Source organism: Thalassophryne amazonica, chromosome 2 (assembly GCF_902500255.1).
Source record: "Thalassophryne amazonica chromosome 2, fThaAma1.1, whole genome shotgun sequence".
Taxonomy (NCBI): Eukaryota; Metazoa; Chordata; class Actinopteri; order Batrachoidiformes; family Batrachoididae; genus Thalassophryne; species Thalassophryne amazonica.
Window position 1 is genome coordinate 20,050,491 of NC_047104.1, and position 12,480 is coordinate 20,062,970.

A 12,480-nucleotide genomic window follows, 5' to 3' on the forward strand; every position below is an offset into this window, starting at 1 on the left:
AAGCTCAAATTAGGAATATCACGTGGGAAAACTACACAAGTTTCTGATCAATAAGTTAAAAGGTGAATCTCTTCCATTTTATACTGACCTGCACGTGTGGAGTCACGGCATGATGAGGTATGGTAGCCAGTTCATTTCCTCACCGGCGCTTCCCCAAATACTAATCAGGGACACCTTTTACTGCTGGGTGCCAGTCCCTTCTACGAGTGGAACCAGCAACCTTCTGCATATACGGTCACCGCTCGAACAACTGAACCAACAAACTACGCTGGACATTGCTTCACAAACTGCTCCTAAAAACCCCACTGAGTGTCGCATCACCATCACAATGTGGGATCCTAAAACCTGATTGGAGGAAGGCTCTACCAAAATCATGATGTGAGAGGACAGCGGCGGTGGGAGAAGGTGGTGCTTACTCATTCTGCTCGCCCTCGTCTGGAAGTATATTGCGGGTGCACTGCAGCAGATAGTTTCTGAGGAAAAGGCCCCTGAGTGGATGCTGAACACCACGGCACATCTCAACCAGATCCTTGAGGATGTCCTTCCGAGACTGGGGGAAGGAGCGAACATACACCACACCCACTGTGATCAGCAGGTAGCTGGAGACAGAGGAACAAAACGAACCAAACCAAACTTTACATGGAGCTCAACATTCTGTGCTGCTGATCAGCCTCCTGACATTAACGGGGGACAGATGGGCCGGTAGAAGTCCAAGCGCCAGGTTGGACTCATGGGTGAAGGGCTGCCACAAATGATTATTTTGACAATCAACTAGTCATTGATTATTTTTGCGATTAGTCGACTAATCGAAATCATACACAGTAAATTTTACTGAGTAAAATATGCTCTGCCGGGAAATAAATAGAGTAAAATGCACTCTATTATTATAGAGTGAAATCAGCTCTATCATCTTGTCAAATCAAGTGTTTCTACTCCAATAAGGGTTGATTTAGCACTGTGATAGAGTTGATTTAGCACTGTGATAGAGTATAATTAACTCTATTTGGACTGGGACCAAAAGTTATTCCAGCAGAGTAAATTTCACTTAAATTGCAGTTTACTGCACCAGCATGGAGCTGCTCTTATATCACCATCATAAGCTTCAATCTTAAAGTGTTTAAGGTATGGCCTAACTAAAAATAAAGACAATTAAGATAACAGTTCATTCAACTTTTACTTGGTAACAAAGTCGTCCACTGAAAAAGAACATTTTTTTAGCACTGTAACGTAGCATTATAAAACATCAGCATTATCACATTTCCTATTCAAACATGACATCGCTGTTGTAACGTTACAGCGAACACATATGTATGCTAAGGCTAATGAAATCATCGTTGATAATGATAACGTTTACAGCTAAGTAAGTAACTCACTACAGACGTCAATGTTAGCTGCTAACTAGCCAATTAACTTATCAAAATGACTCTTGCTTCGTCAGAATCAGAAACAATGTGCTTCCTTTTCAGATGCTTCTGCATTGCCGTCGTAATGCAGTGGAAGGCATGTTCTGCCTTGCAGATTTTTCATTTCATCCTTTTTCTCTTTAATTTGGCTAAAATGCTCCCAAACTTTGGGCTTAGTTGCTGGTTGATATCGCGGCTGACCCGGTGTCGCAGACCGAACTGTCCCCCCTTAAAAATTAGTCTGCCCTGCCTTCACTGTGCATGCGTCATTTAGCCGCAGTTCACGGATTATCATGTTTCTCTTTCAAACTGCACTCCAGTCATCATCTATCTCAGCGACAGATATCTGAAGCTTTTGTACGATAATCATTTTCACATAAAGTCTGCATTATTTCATCATAAAAGATGGAGAAAGCGATCAGAGTGCTGCGGCTACACAAGCTGCTAGCTGATGCGTTCACTGCGCTTCGGTCATTTCAAAACATCACAGAGCATTACCTCGTTTTTGCTTAAAACACCATTGTTTCCATTTAAAACTGACTTTAGAATGATTTAGGAGGGTTTACCTTGTCATCTGGTGGTTAATAATCATATTCATCCATCTGATCGCTTTGGGTGAAGAGACTGTGTCTCAGACGAACTGCTGAGGTCCGAAATGACGCATGTGCAGTTGAGGCAGGGCAACCAATTCTTAGGGGTGGATCATTCGGCCTGCGACGCCGAATTACCACTACTGCGCATGTGCATCAAGGACAGAAAGGCAGCAGAAGATACAGCAGCAGTTTTGAGAGAAAAGATGATGATTTGTTGGGAAAGTGTAAGTACACGGACCCACAACGGGGCGCAAATGAACGGACAATGAAGAAAGTCAAATAACAAAGCTTTACTGTTGTGAACACACACAACAAACACAACAAACTACAATTTCGGTCACAAGTCGAATTCCAACGGTGTCGTGTGGGCAGGCTCGACGATAGGAGACGTCTGTCCAAGTCGAACCGGAACCACCCGATTTCCTCCGCCACCGAACCCCGGGAATACTGGAGCCGCCAAGTCCCGAACTTCCAGGTGGTCACTGCCTCCGCTCGTCGGATCCGGTACTGCTGGCGAGGAACAGAAACAGTCAGATGTGGGTGCGGCTGCACCCAACAACACGTGGGGTGGAAAACACCACCTCCACCTCTAATCAGACACAACACTGTAATGTAGGAATAAGAGTACTTATCCAAATACATCCTTCTCAGTCTTCAGTTGTTTTACACACAAGAAACAAGGTATTAATCCGTATGGCTGGCTGAGTTCGTTACCTCCTTGGTAGAGCGATATCTCGGCAATGAGGTGGAGATGCCGTCCAGCTGATATACCCCTCCGCTGATGGATGTCAGCTGTCTCAGTTGATAGGTGACGGCTGTCACCTTGGCTGCTCCTGTGAGGCGGCAGCGCCCTCTGGTGCCTGGAGCCCGCACTCCAGGCAGGGCGCCCTCTGGTGGTGGTGGGCCAGCAGTACCTCCTCTTCAGCGGCCCACACAACAATTATTCAATTCGTTTCCAACCATTTTGATAGTCGACGTAATCGTGACTAGTCAGCTAATCGTGGCAGCCCTATCGGTGGGAAGGCAAAGATTATTCTACACCACTACAAAGAGGATTTCATTTGCAATTATGGATCCCTGACTTTGGCTCGATCAGGTCTGTCCCTATGGAGTACAATCTTAAAAAAAGAAAAAGCTACACGATGCACAATTTCTCCAGCCACAGAAGCCTATCGTGTGGGGTTGTCTGGATGTTTTGGTGGCTTCCCTCACTAGTCTCATTCTTGCACAGCCACTCAGTTTTGGAGAACTGCCTCCAGACAGATTTACCATACTGTTTGTATATCTTAATGATTGAGTTGAAGAAAATGTTCATGTGTTCATCCCCTAAGTGGTCTAAAGAAAATTATGATTGGTATTAACAATAATCTTTAATTTTTTTTTTTTTTTTTTGTCCAATTACAGATACATGTCCTGTAATGCCCTCATATACTTTTCTGCCACTCCAGACTTCATCATACAATATTACAACTCTTCTCTTGCCACCCTGTCTTTCTCTAAATCCACAAACACACAATGTAACTCCTTCTGGCCTTTTCTATTCTTCATCAGTACTCTCAGAGCAAACAGTGCATCTGTAGTGCTCTTTCTCGGCATGAAACCTCACAAATATTCACCTCCTTTCTAAACTTAGCTTCTCCTTTTTACAAAATCTACCACTGTCTGCCCCTCCACATTTCTGTCCTTGACACCATATCTACCAATTACTACCCATCACCTCTGTTCCCTTCACCAACATGCCCATTAAAGTTTGCTCCAATCACCACTCTTTCATGTTCAATCAATCAGCCCGCAACCAACTCAAAGAACAGTACTTCTCAGCAGCAAAATAAGTTAACAGACAGGATGCTGATGTGGTCTCCGGCAGCTAGCCCTTAGTTCCAGAATTTAGATAGACGCTGTTTGGCAGTTGTGAGTTTCGCACCATCTCGCGGCCCGTGACTCATGCGAGAGGTCGGTTTCAGCAGAGTTCCAGTGTCAGGAGCTCAACACACAGTGTAAACACACCTCATGACATACGGACAATAAGCCAACATTGCTCACATTGCTCACAGGCTTACCTCTACTGGTGGTTGGCTCTCACTGCAGTATTGTATCACTTCCTGTTCCGGAGCACAGCGGTGTTTTGCTGTATCTGTTAGCTGTTTAATCTACGCAGTTAGATTGATCTAGTTACCTAGATAACGATTTGTTTCACAGTGTAATCTTCACGTGCCTTAACTAAAGCACTCCCTCTGCTGAATCACCTCTAAATTATTTACACATTATTCACTTTGTGTGTTTTTAGGAATCCGCTAGCTTAGCGCAGCTACTAGCTCTTAGCCGGTTTAGCATGGCAGCTTCTCCCGTCTCTCCCGCACTTTTCTGCTCTGGGTGTGAAATGTTTAGTTATTCCTCGGCCTCCTTTAGCAGTAATGGTACTTGTAATAAGTGTAGCTTATTCGTAGCTTTGGAGGCCAGGCTGGGCGAATTGGAGACTCGGCTCCGCACCGTGGAAAATTCTACAGCTAGCCAGGTCCCTGTAGTCGGTGCAGACCAAGGTAGCTTAGCCACCGTTAGTTTCCCTCTGGCAGATCCTGAGCAGCCGGGAAAGCAGGCCGACTGGGTGACTGTGAGGAGGAAGCGTAGTCCTAAACAGAAGCCCCCTGTACACCACCAACCCGTTCACATTTCTAACCGTTTTTCCCGACTCGGCGACACACCTGCCGAGGATCAAACTCTGGTTATTGGCGACTCTGTTTTGAGAAACGTGACGTTAGCGACACCAGCAACCATAGTGAATTGTCTTCCGGGGGCCAGAGCAGGCGACATTGAAGGAAATTTGAAACTGCTGGCTAAGTCTAAGCGTAAATTTGGTAAGATTGTAATTCACGTCGACAGTAATGACACCCGGTTACGCCAATCGGAGGTCACTAAAATTAACATTGAATCGGTGTGTAACTTTGCAAAAACAATGTCGGACTCTGTAGTTTTCTCTGGGCCCTCCCCAATCGGACCGGGAGTGACATGTTTAGCCGCATGTTCTCCTTGAATTGCTGGCTGTCTGAGTGGTGTCCAAAAAATGAGGTGGGCTTCATAGATAATTGGCAAAGCTTCTGGGGAAAACCTGGTCTTGTTAGGAGAGACGGCATCCATCCCACTTTGGATGGAGCAGCTCTCATTTCTAGAAATCTGGCCAATTTTCTTAAATCCTCCAAACCGTGACTATCCAGGGTTGGGACCAGGAAGCAGAGTTGTAGTCTTACACACCTCTCTGCAGCTTCTCTCCCCCTGCCATACCCTCATTACCCCATCCCTGTAGAGACGGTGCCTGCTCCCAGACCACCAATAACCAGCAAAAATCTATTTAAGCATAAAAATTCAAAAAGAAAAAATAATATAGCACCTTCAACTGCACCACAGACTAAAACAGTTAAATGTGGTCTATTAAACATTAGGTCTCTCTCTTCTAAGTCCCTGTTAGTAAATGATATAATAATTGATCAACATATTGATTTATTCAGCCTTACAGAAACCTGGTTACAGCAGGATGAATATGTTAGTTTAAATGAGTCAACACCCCCGAGTCACACTAACTGCCAGAACGCTCATAGCACGGGCCGAGGCGGAGGATTAGCAGCAATCTTCCATTCCAGCTTATTAATTAATCAAAAACCCAGACAGAGCTTTAATTCATTTGAAAGCTTAACTCTTAGTCTTGTCCATCCAAAGTGGAAGTCCCAAAAACCAGTTTTATTTGTTGTTATCTATCGTCCTCCTGGTCGTTACTGTGAGTTTCTCTGTGAATTTTCAGACCTTTTGTCTGACTTAGTGCTTAGCTCAGATAAGATAATTATAGTGGGCGATTTTAACATCCACACAGATGCTGAGAATGACAGCCTCAACACTGCATTTAATCTATTATTAGACTCTATTGGCTTTGCTCAAAATGTAAATGAGTCCACCCACAACTTTAATCATATCTTAGATCTTGTTCTGACTTATGGTATGGAAATTGAAGACTTAACAGTATTCCCTGAAAACTCCCTTCTGTCTCATCATTTCTTAATAACATTTACTCTGATGGACTACCCAGCAGTGGGGAATAAGTTTCATTACAGTAGAAGTCTTTCAGAAAGCGCTGTAACTAGGTTTAAGGATATGATTCCTTCGTTATGTTCTCTAATGCCACATACCAACACAGTGCAGAGTAGCTACCTAAACTCTGTAAGTGAGATAGAGTATCTCGTCAATAGTTTTAAATCCTCATTGAAGACAACTTTGGATGCTGTAGCTCCTCTGAAAAAGAGAGCTTTAAATCAGAAGTGCCTGACTCCGTGGTATAACGCACAAACTCGCAGCTTAAAGCAGATAACCCGTAAGTTGGAGAGGAAATGGCGTCTCACTAATTTAGAAGATCGTCACTTAGCCTGGAAAAAGAGTCTGTTGCTCTATAAAAAAGCCCTCCATAAAGCTAAGACATCTTACTACTCATCACTAATTGAAGAAAATAAGAACTCCAGGTTTCTTTTCAGCACTGTAGTCAGGCTGACAAAGAGTCAGAGCTCTACTGAGCCGAGTATTCCTTTAACTTTAACTAGTAATGACTTCATGACTTTCTTTGCTAATAAAATTTTAACTATTAGAGAAAAAATTACTCATAACCATCCCAAAGACGTACCGTTATCTTTGGCTGCTTTCAGTGATGCCGGTATTTGGTTAGACTCTTTCTCTCAGATTGTTCTGAGTTATTTTCATTAGTTACTTCATCCAAACCATCAACATGTCTATTAGACCCCATTCCTACCAGGCTGCTCAAGGAAGCCCTACCATTATTTAATGCTTCGATCTTAAATATGATCAATCTAGCTTTATTAGTTGGCTATGTACCACAGGCTTTTAAGGTGGCAGTAATTAAACCATTACTTAAAAAGCCATCACTTGACCCAGCTATCTTAGCTAATTATAGGCCAATCTCCAACCTTCCTTTTCTCTCAAAAATTCTTGAAAGGGTAGTTGTAAAACAGCTAACTGATCATCTGCAGAGGAACGGTCTATTTGAAGAGTTTCAGTCAGGTTTTAGAATTCATCATAGTACAGAAACAGCATTAGTGAAGGTTACAAATGATCTTATGGCCTCAGACAGTGGACTCATCTCTGTGCTTGTTCTGTTAGACCTCAGTGCTGCTTTTGATACTGTTGACCATAAAATTTTATTACAGAGATTAGAGCATGCCATAGGTATTAAAGGCACTGCGCTGCAGTGGTTTGAATCATATTTATCTAATAGATTACAATTTGTTCATGTAAATGGGGAATCTTCTTCACAGACTAAGGTTAATTATGGAGTTCCACAAGGTTCTGTGCTAGGACCAATTTTATTCACTTTATACATGCTTCCCTTAGGCAGTATTATTAGACGGCATTGCTTAAATTTTCATTGTTACGCAGATGATACCCAGCTTTATCTATCCATGAAGCCAGAGGACACACACCAATTAACTAAACTGCAGGATTGTCTTACAGACATGAAGACATGGATGACCTCTAATTTCCTGCTTTTAAACTCAGATAAAACTGAAGTTATTGTACTTGGCCCCACAAATCTTAGAAACATGGTGTCTAACCAGATCCTTACTCTGGATGGCATTACCCTGACCTCTAGTAATACTGTGAGAAATCTTGGAGTCATTTTTGATCAGGATATGTCATTCAATGCGCATATTAAACAAATATGTAGGACTGCTTTTTTGCATTTACGCAATATCTCTAAAATTAGAAAGGTCTTGTCTCAGAGTGATGCTGAAAAACTAATTCATGCATTTATTTCCTCTAGGCTGGACTATTGTAATTCATTATTATCAGGTTGTCCTAAAAGTTCCCTGAAAAGCCTTCAGTTAATTCAAAATGCTGCAGCTAGAGTACTAACGGGGACTAGAAGGAGAGAGCATACCTCACCCATATTGGCCTCTCTTCATTGGCTTCCTGTTAATTCTAGAATAGAATTTAAAATTCTTCTTCTTAATTATAAGGTTTTGAATAATCAGGTCCCATCTTATCTTAGGGACCTCATAGTACCATATCACCCCAATAGAGCGCTTCGCTCTCAGACTGCAGGCTTACTTGTAGTTCCTAGGGTTTCTAAGAGTAGAATGGGAGGCAGAGCCTTCAGCTTTCAGGCTCCTCTCCTGTGGGACCAGCTCCCAATTCGGATCAGGGAGACAGACACCCTCTCTACTTTTAAGATTAGGCTTAAAACTTTCCTTTTGCTAAAGCTTATAGTTAGGGCTGGATCAGGTGACCCTGAACCATCCCTTAGTTATGCTGCTATAGACTTAGACTGCTGGGGGGTTCCCATGATGCACTGAGTGTTTCTTTCTCTTTTTGCTCTGTATGCACCACTCTGCATTTAATCATTAGTGATTGATCTCTGCTCCCCTCCACAGCATGTCTTTTTCCTGGTTCTCTCCCTCAGCCCCAACCAGTCCCAGCAGAAGACTGCCCCTCCCCGAGCCTGGTTCTGCTGGAGGTTTCTTCCTGTTAAAAGGGAGTTTTTCCTTCCCACTGTCGCCAAGTGCTTGCTCACAGGGGGTCGTTTTGACCGTTGGGGTTTTACATAATTATTGTATGGCCTTGCCTTACAATATAAAGCGCCTTGGGGCAACTGTTTGTTGTGATTTGGCGCTATATAAATAAAATTGATTGATTGATTGATTGATTGATTGATTGACGTAACGCATCTGAATAGTTTTCTTAATAGTGCGTGCTGGTGCGTGATATTCTTGATATTCGTGGAGCATGTTTTTGCCTGTCAAAAAATCTTCCACGAATGTCACACACCACCCTCATTTCGTCTCACGTCGTGGAGGTCGCAACTGAGTGTATTGATCCGTCTTGATAAGTATTGATCCTTAATAGAACGTGACAACGTTCGTAGTGGTTCCTGTGATGGTTCTTGGAGCCCAAACTGTCACGCGTTATTATGAAGTGACACAGAAACTGTCAAGTTTTGACACGACTTGGACTTGGACTATATGTGCGTGTATGGTTGCTTAGCAGCAACTTTTCTGCCTCTGCATGTTTGACAGTTCTTTGTAGTACATAAATGAAATGGTAAATGGACTGCATTTATATAGCACTTTTCCATCTGCATCAGATGCTCAAAGCGTCACCCCAATGTCAGGGTGCTGCCATACTAGGCGCTCACTACACACCGGGAGCAATAGGGGATTAAAGGCCTTGCCCAAGGGCCCTTAATGATTTTCCAGTCAGGTGGAGATTTGAACCCATGATCTTCTGGACTCAAGCTCAACACCTTAACCACTAGACCATCACCTCCCCTGTTGTAATTTGTTAGTCCAGTTAAAACAGATGGTTACCCCACTGAGCCTGTTCTGCTTGAGGTCTCATCGTCTGTGGGAATTCTTCCTGACCTCTATCACCAATGTGTCTGTTCAGGGGTATGGTTAGATCTTACCCGTGTAGTATTTGGGACTCCCGCTTTGACTTGGTACTGTACAAATAAACTGAATTCACCCGATTGAGGACAGACGGTGGATATTAACAGAATCCTAGTTAAACTAAAATCTCACGTTTGCCGGCCTACGATGAAGCTGATACTCACAGTCTGGGGATGATGTTGCCCGCATACTGCACCAGCTCGTACAGATCTGCCACTTTACGTCCCTTGGCAAACTCATCAGTCAGGTACACCTCGAGGTAGTGCAGCTCATCGGAAATAGCCATGTCTGGATAATCAGTTAGGGACTAAGAACCCCATGATGCCTCCACATGTGGTAAAAGTACTTCTGGACAGTTCAGTCGACACATAAAACTTCACTGACTGAGACTAGAATATAAAACTGAGTGTTCCCAGCGATATGGGACTTTGGTCTGGAGGTTGAAGAACTTAAAGCTACAGAGGATACAGAGCTCGTAGTAGCTCTTTGGAGAAAGCATGGAGGTCCTGAGCTCACCCAGCATGTTGGAGGCATGTTTCAGGGCATCCATCAGCTTGTTCTTGTCCTGTAGAGAACAGCAGTCAGCACACGGGACATCATGTCACGCAGACACTGCATGCACAGTTATCAGGCACATTTTACTCCTGAGGATTTATTTTATTGTGGAACAAATCCAGAGCTGATAGTCAATCCTACACATTAAACTCAAAACTAAATAGTTAACAGAGGACAAGTCTGCACAGTTATTAGGCAGCTGAAAGAAAAACTGAACTTTCTCATCTTGTTTATTAATTTGTATAAAAAAAAAATAAAAAAAAACTCAAAATGAACACAAACACTTTTGACTTTTCAGAAATATTCAGTGACCAGTATCGCCACCTTTTGGTGATCTGTCCACCCGCGGACTCTGTCAGTTTTTTGGTCTGCTGATGGTCAATTTTTGTTGCCGCAGCGATCACAGCCTCCCAAACGCTGTCCAGAGGTGCAATGTCTCCCCTCACTGTCAGTGCCACGTTGAAGAAGCACAACTTCTTACCGGGGTTTAAGTCAGGTGATAAATGGGACCATTCATCATTCCGTTATTTTTATCCACCCCCCACATGCCCACTCGATTTGTGACTGCAGCACTCAAAGCAATCTGAAGGTGGCTCAGATTGATAATTTGCTTGAGCTTTGGCTTGATGGTCACACAGCTAACAAAAACTTCCCACATTAGCAAGAATTTTCCCCTTGATCTCACGGATTTGGCTCATAGGAAAAATACAAAGCTTTCCCCCCCCAGAGCAACAGTTTGTGTGGATCCAGCCGAGCGGTTGCCAAGCATTCCTTCTTCAGGTGAAAGCAAGTTTCCTCCAGCTTAAGGCAAGATAGATTCAAGACTTAAGGATCCACAGGAACCCTGTGAACGGGAAGTGTTTGTATAACACAAACACTCAAGTCTCTAATAGTTCTTGTGTAAAAACACAGCAAATAACACAACTTAATTAATCTGATCCAGTGTTTGTCCTGTAGTACTGCAAGTATGGCCTACCGCCAGACCAGAATTATGTTTTTTTTTTAAATTAAAACCAATAAAGAATAAGGAGACTAAATATCCATTAAGGTATAAAACTAAGATAATTTTGGTGCATCTGCAGCACTCGGTACAGCAGAGCGAGACAGTGCTCATAAACTCGAGTCCACCTCTGTGTTGTGGTTTAACTGAACTGGACGCATGTCAGCGAAGGTAAGCATGGCACAAAGTAAAAAGGGAAAAAGCTGCCATGCGTGGGACGGACAATTAAATATAGACATTTTTCTCCAAAACGACCAGAGCCAAGAAACACAAGTGAGGAGAAGAGGACAGAAGTGGAGATGAGCAGAGCAGCAGAGGAGAGAGAAAATAAAGCTCAAGTACAAACCTTCAAAATAAAGGCAAACACATTCAGACTGTTCTGGCTGTGTTAGTGGCAAAAAAAAAAAAAAGGAAAAGGTGTGGACTTTGGGGGGGGGGTATCTCTACCCGAACTCCTGTGTTCTCTGCCCCTGGAGCCTGATGTGAGTGTGAGTCTCCACCCTGCTGTGCTCCAGGACTCAGTGCTGGAGCAGAAGTGCATGAGACCTGGAGAAGATGGAAAGACAAGCATGTGGCCCGATTCACTGTGCAAATCTGTACACACAGATCAGTGAATCCACCTGCTCTCCTTTGTCCAGACCAGAACAATAAAGTCCACTTCATCATCAGATTGATCACGCTCTGGTTCAGAGTCTGATGACGAGCTCCGATCGTCTTCATGCAGTTCAAAAAAAGAGACATGACACGCTGTTCCAGACACCTGATTATTTTGATGCACTAAATAAATAACAATAATAAAAACTATGCCACGCACACTAAAACACATTCCAAGCACAGCAAACATCACAATCTTCAAAACTGTTTGCGTCTGCTTTTTGCTTCACACAAAACCGCAATTTCCCTTCGTTCAGCAACCAAATTACGTGGATTGGGGATCATTGTTTATTTGGTAATATATTTTACACCAGTGATAAAGAAAAATTTGTGTATTTTTTTTATTTTACACGGAAGAAAAGTCTTGTTCGTAAAACGCGCACGCACACACACCCACGTGGGGTCATTAATCCCACGTGGAGCTAGTGAATGTGATTGGTTAGCTCCTGAGTTTTCCACCAATGGTAAAACCCCTCTCTCCTGCTACAGTTGAGGGAGTCGTATTTCATTCCAACCCTCTCGCTCCTGCAGCTGAATCAGAACATCAGTCATTTTTGCTGTAGCTGTCTGCAAAACACACAGCGAATATGACAATATTATGCCCCCAAAAAACTTGTGTAAATTATTAATCATATTTCAAGTTATACTTGGCCTATTAAAAAAATTTAAAAAGTGGTGTGGAGGCTGAAGTCTCCACTTTCAACATGCATTCAAACAGACAGAGTGGAGAAGATTATGTGCTACGTCCACTTAATTAAGTCATGTGACTTTTGATGCGAGGGCGCGTCATTCGACTCATCATCATCTTCAACCGCTTTTCCGGGTTCGGGTCGGGG

The 12,480-nt window shown here is 43.1% G+C and overlaps 1 protein-coding gene across 1 annotated transcript in view; it reads right to left on the reverse strand.

The window, feature by feature from the left end:
• The window catches only part of vps35 (VPS35 retromer complex component), an 85,044-nt gene that overhangs the window by 55,498 nt on the left and 17,066 nt on the right, over nucleotides 1-12,480 (reverse strand). The window contains exons 3-5 of the mRNA XM_034184087.1: nucleotides 9,904-10,000; nucleotides 9,600-9,723; nucleotides 417-599 (exon numbers count right to left, since the gene is read on the reverse strand). Of these exons, the coding sequence (XP_034039978.1) occupies nucleotides 417-599; nucleotides 9,600-9,723; nucleotides 9,904-10,000 (404 nt within the window). The remainder of the gene's footprint in view (nucleotides 1-416; nucleotides 600-9,599; nucleotides 9,724-9,903; nucleotides 10,001-12,480) is intronic.